Source organism: Etheostoma cragini, chromosome 16 (assembly GCF_013103735.1).
Source record: "Etheostoma cragini isolate CJK2018 chromosome 16, CSU_Ecrag_1.0, whole genome shotgun sequence".
Lineage (NCBI taxonomy): Eukaryota > Metazoa > Chordata > Actinopteri > Perciformes > Percidae > Etheostoma > Etheostoma cragini.
The window spans coordinates 5,225,356-5,242,456 of record NC_048422.1 but is presented as its reverse complement, the minus strand read 5'-3'; the positions used below and the strand labels follow the sequence as shown (position 1 = coordinate 5,242,456).

Below are 17,101 nucleotides of genomic sequence, written 5' to 3'. Positions count from 1 at the left end.
AGAATGGACTGGTCAGGGATATACAGTGGGTATGCTGTACTTTTATAGGCCCTATTGGCCAGAAGGAACGACTTCATTTCCTCTAGGCCTATCCTGATTGCTGCACTTTAATGCCCCAATTTACAGTGCGCGTGGAATATTTGTTTCAGCTGCAGAGTCTTTGAGGAAAGAGGAGGCAATGTTCTGAAAACGGAGGCAAGTGTTATTAAACGACGTTTTTAAATGTTGCGTTTAAATTTGTCTTTAGGAAAAAAAAATCTTGTCTAACTTTATTTGCCTAACTTTGTTGAGTAAGGTCTGGCAATGCCTAACTAAATACTTTAGCATGACGTTAGCTTATCGGGGTTTAGCTAATTTGTTGTTCAGAATGTAAAGGATGTTTTTTAGCTAAGAGTAGGCCTACACGTGAAAATGATGATTGTGCACTAACAAGAGTTAGCGGGACACTAGTTATTCTACTTGTCCAGCTCTTTCAGGTGTTTCAATGATTCAGGAGCGTCTGATAATACGAGGAAGATCCACAGGCAGATAACAGCGACACCCCCGACAGACCGTGGGACTATAACCGCTAACGGTGGCGTTGCAGCAGGCGGACAGAGGCGCTGATGGAGTCTAGCTGGGATGAGGCTCCACTCATGGCCGTAAAGAACAGTTTGCGTCTGCACCACCAGCATCAGCAGTGTTTGTAAAGGCGCTTTGTGCATCGCTAATCCGCTCTGATGTCACGGTGCAGAAGGAGGGGCTGAGCTTTCCGCTTTAATCCGAGCAAATTGTCTGGAGGGACAAGCCGAACGAGCAGGCACGAAAACAGTGGCGATGTGTACCGCAGCAGCCGGACCCGGGCCTCTCCTCCTCTGACATGCAGGTAAATGAATAAATGTCATGTCCAGCAGCTGATGACGGGAAGCCGGTTTTAGTATGGGGCGGGGGGGAACCGGAATGAGAATGTGTTCAGGTTGTTTTCTGATGGCGGATTCGACACCTGCAGAGATTTAATCTGGACCGTTGGGAGGGAGAAAAAGAGGGAGGCATTTAGACAGGTGACAGTTTGCTGCACTTTCTCCCCCGAACAGATGGCAGGCGTTTGAGGCATAGAGATGCAGCGAAAAACCCTGTGCATTTGATTCCAAGGATATAGCTTCTGTACGTGCTTCTTATCCAGTAAAACAACATGATCATTTATGAATTGGCACTTCGCGGGGACGCAGGGCTAACTGACAATAAGCACCAATCCCAAAAAGAAGGCTTTTGCCCTTTTAACATAATACAATCGTTCAAGGCCGTGGGGGATTTAAGAAGCCAGTAAGCCTTTAAAATAAAAGCACATGCCAATTTGGCACTTTTTCATGGATTAATCTTCTCCCTCTGGTGCAACGGCCTAGTCTACATGTAAACACAATGTAAGAAATTCGACTATGGATGCATCCCAACATTATGTGTGTGTGTGAGAAAGAGAGTGTGTGTGTGTGTGTGAGAGAGAGAGAATGTGTGTGTGTGTGTGTGTGTGTGTGTGTGTGTGTGAGGATGAATCATGCTGTCAGGAATAGAGAGATAAGGCGAATCCTCCAAAGTGAGGACAGTTGCAGCTAATGATTATTTTCATTATCGGCCAATCTGCCAGGCATTTTCTAGATCAATGGTACAGTATAAATACGTTAAATGTCAGAAAATAGAATAGAATTTCCGAGAGCCCATGGTGATGTCCTGAAAAATTGGCTTGTTTTGTTTGACCCAAAGGTCAGTAAACTGTTGCATAATTCAAAAAACAACAGGTAATGTTTTTTGGCTTGAAATGTGTAATTTGATTATTAAAATAGTTTTAATGTCTGGTGATTGACTAATCGATTTATGATCTGATAAAATTGTTTCAACAGTTGTTTTGATGTTTAGGCCTAGTTGACGCTAAATGTTAAGGTCGTTGTAGCATTGATGCCTGGGTTAAGGGCAAAATGTAAACTCAGGATTAAATGTGCTGATACAATATAATAGTGTGGGCGATAGGGAGAAAATCAGAAATCACGATATTCTTGACCAAATACCTCTTTACACTTAGATTTTTGATAAATAATCATCAGTAATATGGACATAATGTCTAAGTGGTTAAAGGCAAATAATAGAACAGCTACAACACTCTGGTAAGTTCAGAAAAGTACACCACTTTAGTAATGCAGCCTTTGAGTCTGTGAAAAGCGTTATATAAATTCCATGTATTATTATTATTCATAAAACCAGTAAATTACAACACTTGTGTCACATCTCAATATTACGTTATTAAGATGTAACATAAGATGATAAATCTTATGTCAGATCTAAGACGATATCCAGTCTCATATCACGATATCGATATATTGCCCTACTGTTACCATCTGTGTACTTTAGATGTGAACTTGCACCTTTAAATGTTGTCTTAACCTAATGACTGTAACCCCCAGTGTCTCTGTCTGGTAACCACATCATGTCAACACAATTATTGTCCAAATTGCTATTTTAAACACTGTGTTGGATTTTGCGCTTGTGTTTACAGGGACTGCAGGTGCAAATTAGCTCAAAGCTGGATGATTGGAATTGATGAGGTTTTAGTTATAACAATGTCATTATTAATTCTGCTTATCGGTCTGATTCTTTATCAAGTCCCTTGTTGAATCCTGATTAATATTCTGGGGGGAAAAAAGTAGGCCTACACAGGTTTTCAGCGTCACTGTAATGGTTTTATTATCTAAACATGCTTTTAGATGAAATTAGAGAACATTTGTATATGATATGTTGTTGTTTAGGTTTTTTTTATCAAAGTGAAAAATCTGCTTAGCCTGCCTGTGTGGGTAACGGACGTGCTGCTTGGTTGGGAAGAAGAGTGTCAAATACATGGCATTTCTGGAGTTGAAGGTATGTTGCATGGAAGGATGTTTCAGCATATTGCTGGTGTTTCCACCCTTACTTGAAAGGATCATTGGTGAAATCAAGCCATGCTTTGGACCATTTCTGCCTCTCCGCCATGACTCCCTTTATGCTGCAAGCTTTCTGCAGCGTGGACGCCGGAGTTGGAAGTCACTGTTTGCATTGCACAACTGTCAGAAAAACACGCTGGCATCAATACAAGGAATTTCTAAGCTCGTAGGTATATATTTCAGATGGCTGTGACTATTTGGAACCGGTTCTCCGTTTTCTGATCTTATTTGATTGTTGGGGGTAAATAAAATGAACGGGGAATGCTTTAACCTGTTTGGTCATCAGATTCCCAGTTCTGATGACTTTGGGTAAAATATTGTCTAAAAGCACCAATAGTCTAGTCAGCCCCAAAATATGAACATATTATTGGCATTGCGTAGACTCTAGGATGCCATATAAGGCACCACCTACTCATCAGATAAACATTCACATACTTTTACACTCGGATGCAACACATTTGGGGAAACTCAAGGTTTAGTATCTTGCCCTAGGAGTCTTTAACATGGGAGCAGGGATTGAACTACCAACTCTCCAATTGGCAGACAATTGCTCTACCACTGAGCCACAGCCACCCCTATAGGTTAGGGAATAGGTGTAATCACTCCCTTCTTTTAGATGTATAGCATACATTTGTTGTTGTCAGAGTGTGCTTGTCTGACACTGTCAGTATAAGATCAGCAAGTTAATGGGCTAGTAAATCCCCCACCCTGGGGCTTTCACTGCAGCCTGACAGATGGAAGAGCGCTCACAGCTCTACAGGCCTGGACTTTTCCCTGTCCTGCTGCCAGGGCCATCTGTGACCCCCCCCCCCCCCCCCCTGTCCTGTTTGTCACCCAATCATTGCCATCCAGTCTTAAACTCCAGGCAGAAAGGTACATTAGCCACCCTGGTTGTCCACCCTCGTTCCTGCTGCGTCCCTTCATCTTCCTTCCCCAGCAGTTGTGGTTTGTGCTCAGATTACAGGATCCACATTAACCTTTTAAACCTATCCATCTTCTCTCTGTCCACTTTTTAAAAGTCTAGAATTTATAGATCTTTGCATGTAAGATGACAACCACATCAGAGCTGCGGTAATTGACAGTGAGTTAATCATTAGTTTTCTAAGGTTACAAGAACCCCACTCACATGAATGCAATCAAATCAATTGTTAAAAAGTTGATAAGTGAAGTGATGAGGAGAGTAAAGCAAGTATGAAAATTCAAAAGGATCCGGTATTTTGTAATCAAATGTATGGATCGTTTTCCAAAAAAAAAGTCTTAAAGTCTAAAAAGCCAACTGGACTGAACCTTTTTAAAACTAAGCATGTTAAGAATCAAATTTCCTCACAAAAAAACTATTTGAACAAATTGAACTTGGGTCACATCTTTAAGCAAACGAATGAGGGAAGGATAATCCAGAAATTTGTAATAATCCCAATATAAAAACAACAATAATGGTTTGTCTACAGTAGTTGAGATCAGCACTAGTTCAGTACAGAGGTGATTTAAGGAATCATAAGGAGAAAAATGTAGATGTCTCATGTATACAATCACATATTTATGGATTCCTCTGATCATTAGGGTCAGATAAATAAATGATGAAAGCAGATTCGGTAAAACATGGAGAAATAATGACAAATGCTTGTAAGCTTTCATGTAGGCCAGCCTTAGCCTTTTCCTTTCTTAAAATACGGCTGTACAGTTGTCTCCATTGGTGACCTTCTCTGGAAGCAGTTTATTATTCCTGAAGCATAGAAGAATTGCGTTGTTGTGCCCTTCCTCAGAGGACCTCAGACACAGGGAAGCCTGGGATAACTGATGGTTACCCTGATGGCCTCCTCATATTAAATAAATACCAAAACTGGGATTCTTACTCACAGAGGGTATGTATTATTCAGATTGCTACCCTATCGGTCTCTCTCTGTCATGTCTTGTCTGATACCAGAGAGATGTCCCTCCTTGCCCTTCTGCCCTGTCTTTTCCTCTTCACCCTTCCTCTCTGCCATCTGCCAGCTGCTTGTGAACGGATGAACGTGGTACAGATTAAAGTGCACTGCACACCAGATGAATCCCAGAGGATTTAGGTATTTACTATTAGCAGTATAGAGACAGGGAGTCCCTGGTCTGATACCCAACATCCCAGTAATATTTCCCTTTTATGTCCTTTTAGGTTCTTTTCTGAATTAAAACCTGGCAGAAACACAGATGAAATCAAGATTATGTCAGCTTGAGTGTCCACAACTTTTGCCAATGGAAAACCAAAAAAGAGCCATTCAGTAAAAATGGAGGAATTGGGGGTCTTCTTTGCTGCATCCCAATGCCACTCTGATCTAGCTCTAGGAATGTCATTGGTAGTTTTTTTCCCAATTTTTACAATCAATCATACAAATGTGGACAACTGTAGAAGTAGTTGTGTGAATAATAAATACATAGAGCTTGCAAGAGAAGTTCAAAGCTCTGTCTTTTTACACATGTTCGTAAACCTGGCCAATCTCTCCGACTCCTTCAATGGGGTTCCAGATGTTGTTAGATAGTTTGATAGTGACAAGTTTGAAGCATATTGAGGCGGTAATAAATAATCTTTAATCTTAAAGAATGTCAAACGATATTATGAAAAGCCAATATCCCAGTGATAGTGAAGCTTTATATTGCTTGTCTTGTCCAACCCACAGTTTAAAGATAGTCCATTTACAATGATATAAAACAAAAAACAGCAAATCCAGAAAACACTTGACATTTCAGATTTATCGATTTTCAAAATAGTTTTTCTTTTTAGTTTCTGTACATTCTGTTGACTAAATGTTTGATCAAACATAGAATAACACAACATAACAGATTTTTCTGTTGCTATCCCGTTGTCCAGGCAGTCCTACAAGCGGGGCTTTCTTGGAGATAAGGGGAGCATGTTGTGAAAATTGGAGTCGGATCACACCCCAGCCATGAGCCAAAGATATCAGGAAGAGGCATCCGGGGAAGCAGGCGAGGAGCACAAGGTAGCTCTGAGGATCAGGCAGCCCAACGGGACGTCTCTCGGGGACCCTCCTGTACGTCGGTCCTGGAGGCCATGTCAAATGCTCAACCAGGATGGGGAACTGAATCCCCATCATCATCACCATCATCATCAGCCTCCTCACCAACACCAACCACCCACAGGTCGCGGACCAAATCGGCATCGCCGGCGGCCTCCATCAGGACAGGGCCAGGCTCAGAGTCCTGGTCAGGGCCCAGCGGCAGCTCCTACCAGGCCAGACGGGGAGGAGTGCCGAGACACTGAGTCCCGTCCCGTTCAGCCACTCCGCCCTGCTGTCACGCGTTACCGCCGTCATGGCGACCCTAACCCCAGACTCAGAGGGCACAGACCAAGGCAACCAATCAAAGAAATGCAGGACTCTTTTCCTGTTGTAGATGAGAGAGAGAGTCCAGCAGAGGTGCAGGTACAGCAACGCTCATCAGACAATCCTGTAACCGACCAATTGCAGGACAGGGGGTCTCCTCCCCTGACTCCCATTGCAGTTGTTACCCCCACCCAGCTCTCACCTGGTTCTGCAACCCAAAACATGCACTCTCACCCCCAACACACTCCGCCTGTTGAGGCAGAAGAGGACCTCCAGGAGTGTAAAATAGAGTGTGAAAAGGAACCGGAGGAAGTTAGGGAGCATGATAAAGATCAAGAACAGGCGGAGGATGATGAAAACCACCGCCCAACCTCAGGTCACTCCAGCTGCGGCCCTAACGACGTGCAGACAGTTGATCACAGAACAGAGGAAGGTGCAGAGAGAGTGGTGGAGGATCAGGAAGAAGCAATAGAGGATGTAGTGGAGGACATAACAGCTCAGGGAAGCGAAATCACTGATCTCTGCTCTGACACGGAGAGCGCCGCCTCGCTCAGTATGGACGCACCTCTCCACAGCCCTCCGCCACTGCAGTCACCAACTCCTCCTTCGTCCCCGGAGGTTCCACCTTTCCCCCAGCTGGACCACTTCAGTGAGGACACCAGCATGAGCCCTGTGCCCGACAACGACCTGCTGTCTGAAGATGAAGATGATGACTATTCTGAGTCGTGCTCGCTGTCTCACTTTACTGCCCGTTCTGACTCCTATCCGAAAACCTATGCAGACTTTTATACAGAGTCCCACCAAAAATCGTCTGTCTACAAGTCGTACTCCCATCCTAACTCTTTTCCTGAGCCCCTTAAGACCTCCTACCCTGAGTTACACAGAGAACCTCGCAGGCAATCTGGTTGGAGGACTGAGACTAATGAGGCCCAGCAGGAGTCCCGCCAAGAGCCCGTTACCAGCCATAGACAGGAGAATGTACAAAAAGGGGGGCCAAGCTCCCCCACCAGGGGCTCGCATTATGCACCAAGGCAGGGCAGAGAGCGTAGTTCACATCACTTCCCTCTGGACCGCTCTGTTGGCTGCCGGCTGCACCACTATGACGGACAGTCTGACAGCGAAGGGGACAGCGCCGATCAAAGTCCTGTTCCCAAAAGTCGCAGGCAGGCGCCCAGACAAGCAGAAACCCAGGCCAAGAGCCCCTCTTCTGGGCAGAGTAGCTCGGGAGAGCGGAGTGCAGTAAGTATCCAAGTGGAAGAAGGTTCAAGGGGCTCAGGAGACGCCATCAGCCTGGCAATTAAAGACATTAAGGAGGCAATTGAGGAGGTGAAGACTAAGACGGTGCGCTCCCCCTACACACCTGACCAGCCTGTGGAGCCCATCTGGGTGATGAGGCAGGAGGCTAGCCCCACAGAGGAGGTATACCCACCGCCAACTACAGCTGACCATGTAAGTATGACTAAAGTTATTCTTAAAGCTTACTATTTTTCTTTTTAATGTAAGACACATCTCCAAAGGACTCATAGCCGCATGTGCTCCTGTTAAAATAACTTATGGATTACATGAAAAAAATTGCAACATTTCAAAACTAAATTGTCTCATCAGAATGGTTTTGCTTGCCTACACTGGAGCTGATGATGCACTTTCTTCATTACATAATAAATAAGACATTTGGAAATGGGAGCAGTGTGGCTTTGGAAGATACAATCAGGGTAACAGTTCTTTGGACTCAGCACCTCCTGAAAAAAATTGATTCTTTTAGAGGAGAAAATTGGTTTCCACAGATTTTTTTTTAACATCAAATTGTGGTTTTCCTGTTTTGCACAGTTTACAGTTTAAAGGAATTTTGTGACCGCTTATAAAAAAAATCGGAGAAACCCCCCAAAGTGCTGCTAGTTATTTTGCAGATCAGCCCTTGTTGTAAAGAAAATGTATGCTGTTAATAATGGATTTTTTTTTAATCAGTTTTTTTAGATTTCTGAACAAATTTCCATAAATTAGAAACTTTGTGAATCTGCACTGACTCTTTGGGCTCTATCTTGCACCAGGCGCACCTGGTCTTACAGGGAGGTGTGTTCAGGTGCATTACTGGTGTGTTGCTGTGTTAAGGCAGCGGATAGTGATCTAACAGTGACCAACAAAACCCTGGTTTAAAGTCAATAACGCAGCATTTGTTATTTTAACAGCGCATTAGTAAAATGCGCCTCGGCCCTTGCACAGCACTATGCTCATTACACACACACAGCAACAGCACACACACATGCAGAGATTAAAAATAAAAAAATAAAAATTATAATGTGAAATAGTATTATGATGTGATCTGTTCACGCGCTTTCACTTTACGCATGAGCAGATCAATTTCTTCTCCTGAATATATCTCCTTTCTGCTTAGCAAATCCTCCATCATAATAGTAATGCGCCAGGATACAAACGCGCCCGGCTGTTAAAGGGAATTGGAGATGACTTTCTCATTGGTTTATTGGATGGTACGCCCACAACACACCTATGATTAATGAAGACATTAAGTACAGACCTTTTGAACCATGCGCCTGGCGCACTGAACCTTTCTTTGCCGTTAATCTTTCAAAAGTGGATTCGTACACGCCTTGCACTTAGATCATTAAAGTAGGGCCCCTGAACACCAAGTCACAAAACAACCCAAACAAACTAACCAATCAAGGAAGTGGTAGACAAGCACGAGGAGTCTGGTGGCTTTGAAGAGAGCATAGATGGATATAATGGCTTCAGTCGCTATTCGTAAGGGTTCTCTGAAGGCAAGATAAAGCAAGGAAAATATATATCATACACCATTTTTTAAAATGGGGTTTTTTACCTGCTGCTTCCGTGTCGGTACTCCTGCCTACTTCTCCAAACTGGGAAGAAGATCTACGGAGAAGTACCTTGTACAACCCTAATTCAAATCCAAACTATCCCTTTAAGGCTGTGCTCAAGAAGTTTGGTCTGCAGTGTTACAATAATTTAATTAGAATTGTATGGCTTTTTGGAAGTTGTACAACAACATTTACATCCCTTGCTCTCAATTCCTTTTTTGTTACTTGGATTATTGCTCAAATCCTGAATCGTGTATCGTCTGAATAAAGTGTCAACTGAGTTTCTGGAGATGCATTGCAGTTTTAAAAAATTTAAAATATTAAAAACTCGCATTGTTTCTTTTTTCTCTTGTTTCCTTCCCTCAGTCTCCCCCTCACTCCCCCAGTCAGTCGGTGCCTGAGTCTCCATCCCGCTACTCCTCAGTTCCGGTTCGGGAGCCGGTCAGTCCGCTGAGAGTTGAGTCAGCCAGAGCACCTCATCCTCAACATTATCCCCAACAGCAGCCCCAACACAGCCATCAGCACCACCACGGCCACCATTCACAGCAGAGGGACACGGCGAGGCTGCCGCAGACATACACACAGCCGCAACCCTACACACACATGCCGCCTACTGCGCATCACCAACATCAACATCAGTATCAACAACCGAATCAACATCAGCAACAGCTTCCAGCTCAGCGGCCGCGGCCTCCACAGCCTCAAGTTCAGCCACAGACTCCTCCACAGCAGCCCTCTGTCCAGGAGGTGAGCCAACAACCATTCAGAAATCCATAAAATATAGAAAAAATGATATTTCTAATAATTGAAGCTGACAGCAGTAAAAGTCTTAGAAGCAGAAATTCAGTGAGAGAAATAATAAGGATGGTGATGGAGTTTTCCCTTTTTGTGCCTTCTCAGCTTCGCAGATCTCTTCCTTCGTTTCCAACATTTGTGGACGGTGAGTGGACTCGCATATAAAAATCCTAATATTATTCTCAGCTCCATCTCCATTCTTTTCATCTATTGATATAAAAATGAAAATGACATTTTACAGTCCCTTAAGTTTCATTTCTTTTATGGTCGTTGGTTGTTGTGTATAGTTTTTTTTTTTTTAGATCATTGCCATATCTTCACTTTAAAATGTTTGTGTGCCAGTTTGTTATATGCATTTGTGTGTAAATGTGCCTATTGAGTGCATGTGGTTCATGCAGTCCCGGGGCCGTGCGACCCCGAAGACCTTATCGACGGCATCATCTTTGCAGCGACCTACTTGGGCTGTACCCACCTGCTCTCAGAAAGGACGCCCACAAAGAGCGCCCGCATGCAGCAGGCACAGGAGGCCATGAGCAGAGTCCGGGTGAGTGCAGCCTTATTTGATTTTATCCTGCAGTCGTATCGTAGTGGAGGAAGAACCAGACAATATGCCCAACATCACTCCATTGTTCACTCACTATGTTCTTTATAGTCTTGTGTTGTCTGGCTTTCCTCCACAGCACTACGGAGGAAGGTCTGGCTATTCCACACAGCATTCCAGGGTGGGAGAAAAACATGCTCTGGTTTATTGGCATTTTTTAAACCAATCACACGTGCCGGTGCAAAATAACCTCAGGGCTTTGTGTGAACATGTGTACTTTCAGAGGTGGAGCTCTCAGGATGCCTGCTAATAATAATAATAATAATAGATAATTGTTTTGTCATTGAATCTTAGCCCAAATCCAATGAAGTCGTGAGGTGCCTAGAGATTCCTTAGTATATTAAAAATGATTTTGGACACTGTTTCTTTCTTGACAACAGGGTCATATTCAAGAATCTCCCAACAATATCCAATTTTTAGTTTTTAATTACATTAGTACATTCTTTCTGTCTTTTGAACCTCTCCAATTCAAAGGCTAAACAAAAAATCCCTTTATGTAAATTGTGAAAAAGATATATTTTGTTTACATGTGTGCTTGCTTAGTGAGTGAGGAGAGAATAACTCCTCAAAGAATATCTTTATCAAACATGAGGTAAGCTTTTATTTGTGTATGGCCCATAACGAGCATTGTCACTTAATGACCTCAAGTGGCTCAAAGATCAACCCCACAGCTCCTCGGTTTAGAGCTACATTTTTTTAACACACTTGGACACATCATCCGTGATGCAACTGTGGTTTGTTTCATATTTGGCTCTTTTAAAGTCAGAAAGCCTCAGCATGCAACCCAGCCAGCAGGCAATAAAGTGACTGGGTTTGTACACAATGCATCATCCACACATCACTGCTCCTCTGGATGTTATGTATAAACTAATCCAGGCTGTGAGGCCCTGGAGACCACGCTTTCTGCTCCAGTCGCACTGCATGATGTCACACGCATCGTGCATAGAAAATACACTTCTGACTCTGATCATGATGATTAAACAATAAGTACATCAGCACATATAAATGTGGCTTGTATCATGCATGATTAAACATGGAGTCACATAAGAAGAAATATGCAGTGATTATTTTTGGTAACACCAAAAAACACGTTTGCGCTCCCGGCGTGAATGTAGCTGGAGTCAGTTGAGGGCAGCTGGTGTCAAGGAGTGAGTGTGAAAGATGGCTTACTGGGACAGTGTAGCATTCAGACATAGAACAGTGTGAGCGGAAGAGATGGGCATTCAAAAAAGGCAAGGATAGAAAGTCAGAAGCAGTAACAGGACATGAGCTGAGCCGAACTCTGCTTTCTGGACGGCTGACTGACAGATCCAGGACATTGTCTCCATTAAGGTCTGAGAAACCTACAGGGAGGGAGACATTTAGAGAGTGCAATGGTGATGGGATGCACAGTCATTTTTAGATCACTGTCTCACAGGCTGGGTGAACTGGCATCTCACTTGCAGAGAGGCAGTGATGCGACTCAAAGAAGTGGCTGATACAGAGCACCGATCTGATACCAGTACTTATATTTTATTTATTTTCTTTCTCCCCCAAATTTAAATTCTATTAACCTCTGTGTTTGGAACTGAGGAAGAGGTTTGGGTACTCAGACATAATATATTTATAATTCAAAATCACCAAATTTGGATTTACATGGTTTTCATTTCACATGAAGGATATAACAAATTGTAATCTGAAAAGTTACTAAAGCTGCCACACAAATGAGTTGGAGTAAATAGTACAATATTTGCCTCTGATTTGAAGTAGAAGTATCAAGTAGCATGAAATAGGGATACTTTAGTAAAGTAAAAAGTACCAAAAATGTGTACTTAACGTACATTTATATAGTGAGTCAGGGTTAGGGTACCGATACCTGAAATTTGGTTCCGGTACCTTTTTTCAGTACTGTAATTACAAAAAAATTACAAACCTATTTATCCTATTTTATTGTTCGTTATTTATTTAGAATATTTACACTCTAAAGAAATTGAACAAAATAAAATCCCTCCCTCTCTCCCCCCAAACCCATCCCTTGGGTTTGGGGGGACAAACAACTTTAAATTAAATTGAATTATAATTAATTTCTTATTCACTGTAACAGGGATCCAGGTAGAAACTAAGGCCATTTTAATTTTAAGATAAAATAAGCCTTCATTGTCTCCCATCGGAGAAATTTGTTTTGGGCAGTTGAGAGAATAGAAAATGGCGACACAACAGAAAATGGCGAGCCAACTCACACAAATACACAGTAGGCATGCATAAAACATAAGCATACACTATGTCATCCCATGCTTTAAATGATCTGATCTGATACACCTCACGAGACCCCCTACATTTCCTCACACTCACAGCAGAAGAGAAGATAACCCACTGCACATACTTCCCCTCATATTGCACTAAATTCTACCCAGATTGCACATTTCCCGTAAAATCATGCCTTGGTCAATAACATTTGTATTACACAATGCCCAAATTAATAATTGAGCAATACCCTATCAAATTCAAATATTGCACATGTACCCTCTTTTGCACATCCTACAACCATAATATTTTTTATAGATAATTAAAATCTTTATAGATGAAGTCTACTTTAATCAAATATCTAATGATGAAGGTGAGTTGACAGGTTTTCCTTTGAAACCTTGAAACCACATAGATTCAGTTAAGCGAGCACATGGTGGCATTAGCCAACATTTGAAAACACAAACCCCGAGCTGTCATGAGGCGTCGGCCACAAACACATGAGGCCGCTTGTCTGTCTTCAGGGTGGTTTTCTGTCACATTGATGAAGAGGAAACTTTTCATCATGTTTGCTGCAGAGGCCTCTGGCAGCCTGCTGATGCCAGATGTGATAGACAGCAACATCACTGTCCTCCAACACGCACAGACACAGCATACACCTTTAGGGTCCTTTTGTTCTTTAATTTGGCTTTTGGAATAGAGAGAGTCTACAGTGAGGCAATTGGGCTGTTGTCAATGCACCCAAAAAGCTGTTTTCTTATGCTGTCGTCTTTCTGAGTCTCTTTTGTGCTTTCTGATCACCGCAGGCTGCTCAGAAGCAGGCAAAGAACAGGAAAAAGGTATGTTTAGTTTCTTTCCTTTTGTTTCTCTGTGTCATGTTCTGTGTCATGTAAAAAAATCAGACACTTTTAGTTAGTTAGATGAGAACATTGGTGCAAATGTGATTGACATTGTTGTCGCATGCAGGTTGCATCCCCGTCTGTGTTTTTGCTTTCGTTATATTTGTAGCCTTTAGATGCAATGACTCTTAACAGTAGTGATGCCTGCTCTCCTCTCCTTTGCTCTCTTTCATCAACCTGTTGCTTCTTCTGTTCTCTTCTTGTCGTCTCTCTGAGGCTGTGCAGAGCCCCGACGGGGAGCCTCCATCCACTGCTGAGGTTGATTTGTTCATGTCCACGCAGAGGATTAAAGTCCTCAATGCGGACACTCAGGTACAAACATGATAACATGCATTCCTTGCCTTAAGTCTTTCTATATATTACGGGTGTAATGATCTGGTTTGAAAAATCAATTCAATAATCCATTGTCCAATATTATTGATGCAAAGTGAAATTATGAATACAAATCAGTACATTAGATGCCACTCTTTTTTTAGATTCCCACTTCATATTGATAAGAGCTTAGTAATGAAATTGTCAAATCATATTTTAGTTGTTTTTTGGAGTTTATATACATAAATGTTACTGTGTTAAATGGGCATATGATATCGTCTCATAATGATCACAGACCCCTGAATTGAATCAAACCAAATCAAAATTGTATAGTGACAGACTTTAAGATATCAGCAATTGTCCAAAGAATCAACATAATATTATAATGTGATAAAACTAGAATTACACCCCTACTATATATACCATAAATTCTTCTTGAAGGACGACAACATCATTGTACACAGAGATTTGAGCATTAATTGAGAGTACCTCATATCTTTTATTTTTGGATCACCAGGAGTCTTTAATGGATCTGCCACTGAGGACAATCTCCTACATAGCCGACATTGGTAACATGGTGGTGCTGATGGCCCGGGGGAAGATGGTGCGCTCCCGCAGCGCGCAGGAAAACCTGGACCACGCAGCCGAGCAAACCACCATGAGCCAAGATGACAGAAGGCTGTACAGGATGATCTGCCACGTCTTTGAGTCTGAGGATGTGAGTTATTGAGTAATCTGTTATTGTTGTACTATCTTTATCATATAAATCATACTGTTTTCCACAGGAAACCTTTTGTTTTTTTACCCCATTTTTGAGCTGTGGTAGCAAACAGAAACCACCACGATTGACTGTGGCTAATTTAAAGCAATACTTTAGTTATGTATACCTGTCGTACAGATCCTGTTTGAATTACCGGTCTCTGACTTTTTCATCCCTTTTTTCAACATACTATGTGATCCGTTTCCTGAAAAGTCAGCTTTTTTAAAACCAACATGGCTCAGTTCAAAATTTTGTTCCATAACATGCTTTATACTATGTATCATTTCGATTGATTATTTCATTAGATATCATCGTCCATTGCAATGATTTACTGCAAACATCGTCAACTGACAATTGAGGCGACATCGCCCAACCCTATATACTATTGGCGGTTTTCCACTGCCTGGTATCTACTCGACTCGCCTTGACTCTACTCGCCTTTTTTGGTTTTCCATTACGAAAAAAAGTCCCTGGGACCTGCTACCAGGTACTCTTTTTAGTACTACCTCAGTCGAGGTTCCAAGCGAGCTGAGGCGATCCCAAAAGGTGACGTGGAAACCTGCTGACTGCTGGTTGGTCGGATCACTGCGTTTTTAGCAGACAAGAGTGCGAAGAGTGTGTCCAGAACAAACGCGACATTTAAAAAAAATCTAGCCAGACACCGACAGATTATCTACTCTCTGCACTATTCTCACTTTTCAACTGTTCAATATTAAGGGCTATTAGGGGCTTTTTCATGTCGTTTCCAATATTGCACACTGTTACTTTAAAAAACAAGACAATATATCAAAGAAAAGTTTTTATTTAGCTTTTCAAGTAGCGCATCAAACCCTCCCGGACATCCCGGTCTTCTTCCTCTGCAACCTGTGACAGTTTCTCCCCCCCCCCCCCGGCTCTGCTGTCCCAGATTCATCCCAGTCGTTGTCATAAGACTCTCCATGACTCTCATAATGATTATACAATGCCCAGCAGGTCAGAACCAGAGATCTCACCGGTCGGACATCGCCCACCAGACGGTCTGCGGCGGCGGTTTTGCAAAGCGTGAATGCTCTGAAACACAAACAGCACACATGTTGTGGTGTGTAATCATGGTTGCTAAAGTTCATGTACTTTATATAATGCTAGCGTATAGTAAATACCCACCGGGGCCCCTAAAACATGCAAATGTTAGCTAACGTTACCAGGAAACTTAACTTACCCTTTTTGTGTCGGCGAACAACAGTCACGTTGACATCTGAACTCCGTCTGAATTCCCAAACTCCTGTTTTTTTTAGCGGTGATTTTTGTTGCTTCCTTCAGCTTCTTTTGAAACAAAACATTTTTTCTGGCTGTGGCAAGTAGCCGACATGTTGTTGTGAAAATTACATCATCACCCGTAGCTATGGTGACCAGCCACGCTGAGGCGTTACTCATTTTGCAATGGAAAACGGACGTAGAATGCGTTGAGTCGAGTAGAGGCGAGTCAAGGCGAGTCAAGTCGAGCTGTTACCTGCAGTGGAAAAACGCCATAAGAGATATCATTACTAAATCAGTCATATATTCTGTCATTGTGTTACTTATGTATGGAATTATGCTGAAAACTAGACATTGCATTCATACAGAAAATGAAGGTGAATGTTGAAAATCTAAATAGCTGAAGCTAAACTGCATTGTTCAAGTTCAATAGTGCTGAAAGATGTAGAACATTGTACGGTTTGAATTTATTTTATAGCTGAAAGTATGAATAAGTAAAGAAGAGAGAGCTATGAGAATCATTTTGGAAGAGTTGATAGCCGAACTGCGTAACATAAATAAGCTAAGAGCTGAAATACATTGCTAGAAAAGCTGGAAACTAAACTTTAATATTGTCATCAGTGGAAGTTCAAATGAATTGACTGAAAAGGCTGTAAGAAGTACTTTTTATTATTATTATCAGACATATACACTTACCGGCCACTTTATTAGGTACCCCATGCTAGTAACGGGTTGGACCCCCTTTTGCCTTCAGAACTGCCTCAATTCTTCGTGGCATAGATTCAACAAGGTGCTGGAAGCATTCCTCAGGGAGTTTGGTCCATATTGACATGATGGCATCACACAGTTGCCGCAGATTTGTCGGCTGCACATCCATGATGCGAATCTCCCGTTCCACCACATCCCAAAGATGCTCTATTGGATTGAGATCTGGTGACTGTGGAGGCCATTTGAGTACAGCGAACTCATTGTCATGTTCAAGAAACCAGTCTGTGATGATTCCAGCTTCATGACATGGCGCATTATCCTGCTGAAAGTAGCCATCAGAAGTTAGGTACATTATGGTCATAAAGGGATGGGCATGGTCAGCAACAATACTCAGGTAGGCTATGGCGTTGCAACGATGCTCAATTGGTACCAAGGGGCCCAAAGAGTGCCAAGAAAATATTCCCCACACCATGACACCAC

At 42.4% G+C, this 17,101-nt stretch overlaps 1 protein-coding gene across 1 annotated transcript in view; it reads left to right on the top strand.

The window, feature by feature from the left end:
* The first annotated feature begins 462 nt into the window (after positions 1 to 462).
* Positions 463 to 17,101, top strand: part of LOC117958836 (amyloid-beta A4 precursor protein-binding family A member 1-like) — a 30,107-nt gene continuing 13,468 nt past the window's right edge. The window contains exons 1-8 of the mRNA XM_034895485.1: positions 463 to 865; positions 5,788 to 7,708; positions 9,457 to 9,837; positions 9,991 to 10,030; positions 10,284 to 10,429; positions 13,516 to 13,548; positions 13,834 to 13,920; positions 14,438 to 14,638. Of these exons, the coding sequence (XP_034751376.1) occupies positions 5,864 to 7,708; positions 9,457 to 9,837; positions 9,991 to 10,030; positions 10,284 to 10,429; positions 13,516 to 13,548; positions 13,834 to 13,920; positions 14,438 to 14,638 (2,733 nt within the window). The 5' untranslated portion in view covers positions 463 to 865; positions 5,788 to 5,863. The remainder of the gene's footprint in view (positions 866 to 5,787; positions 7,709 to 9,456; positions 9,838 to 9,990; positions 10,031 to 10,283; positions 10,430 to 13,515; positions 13,549 to 13,833; positions 13,921 to 14,437; positions 14,639 to 17,101) is intronic.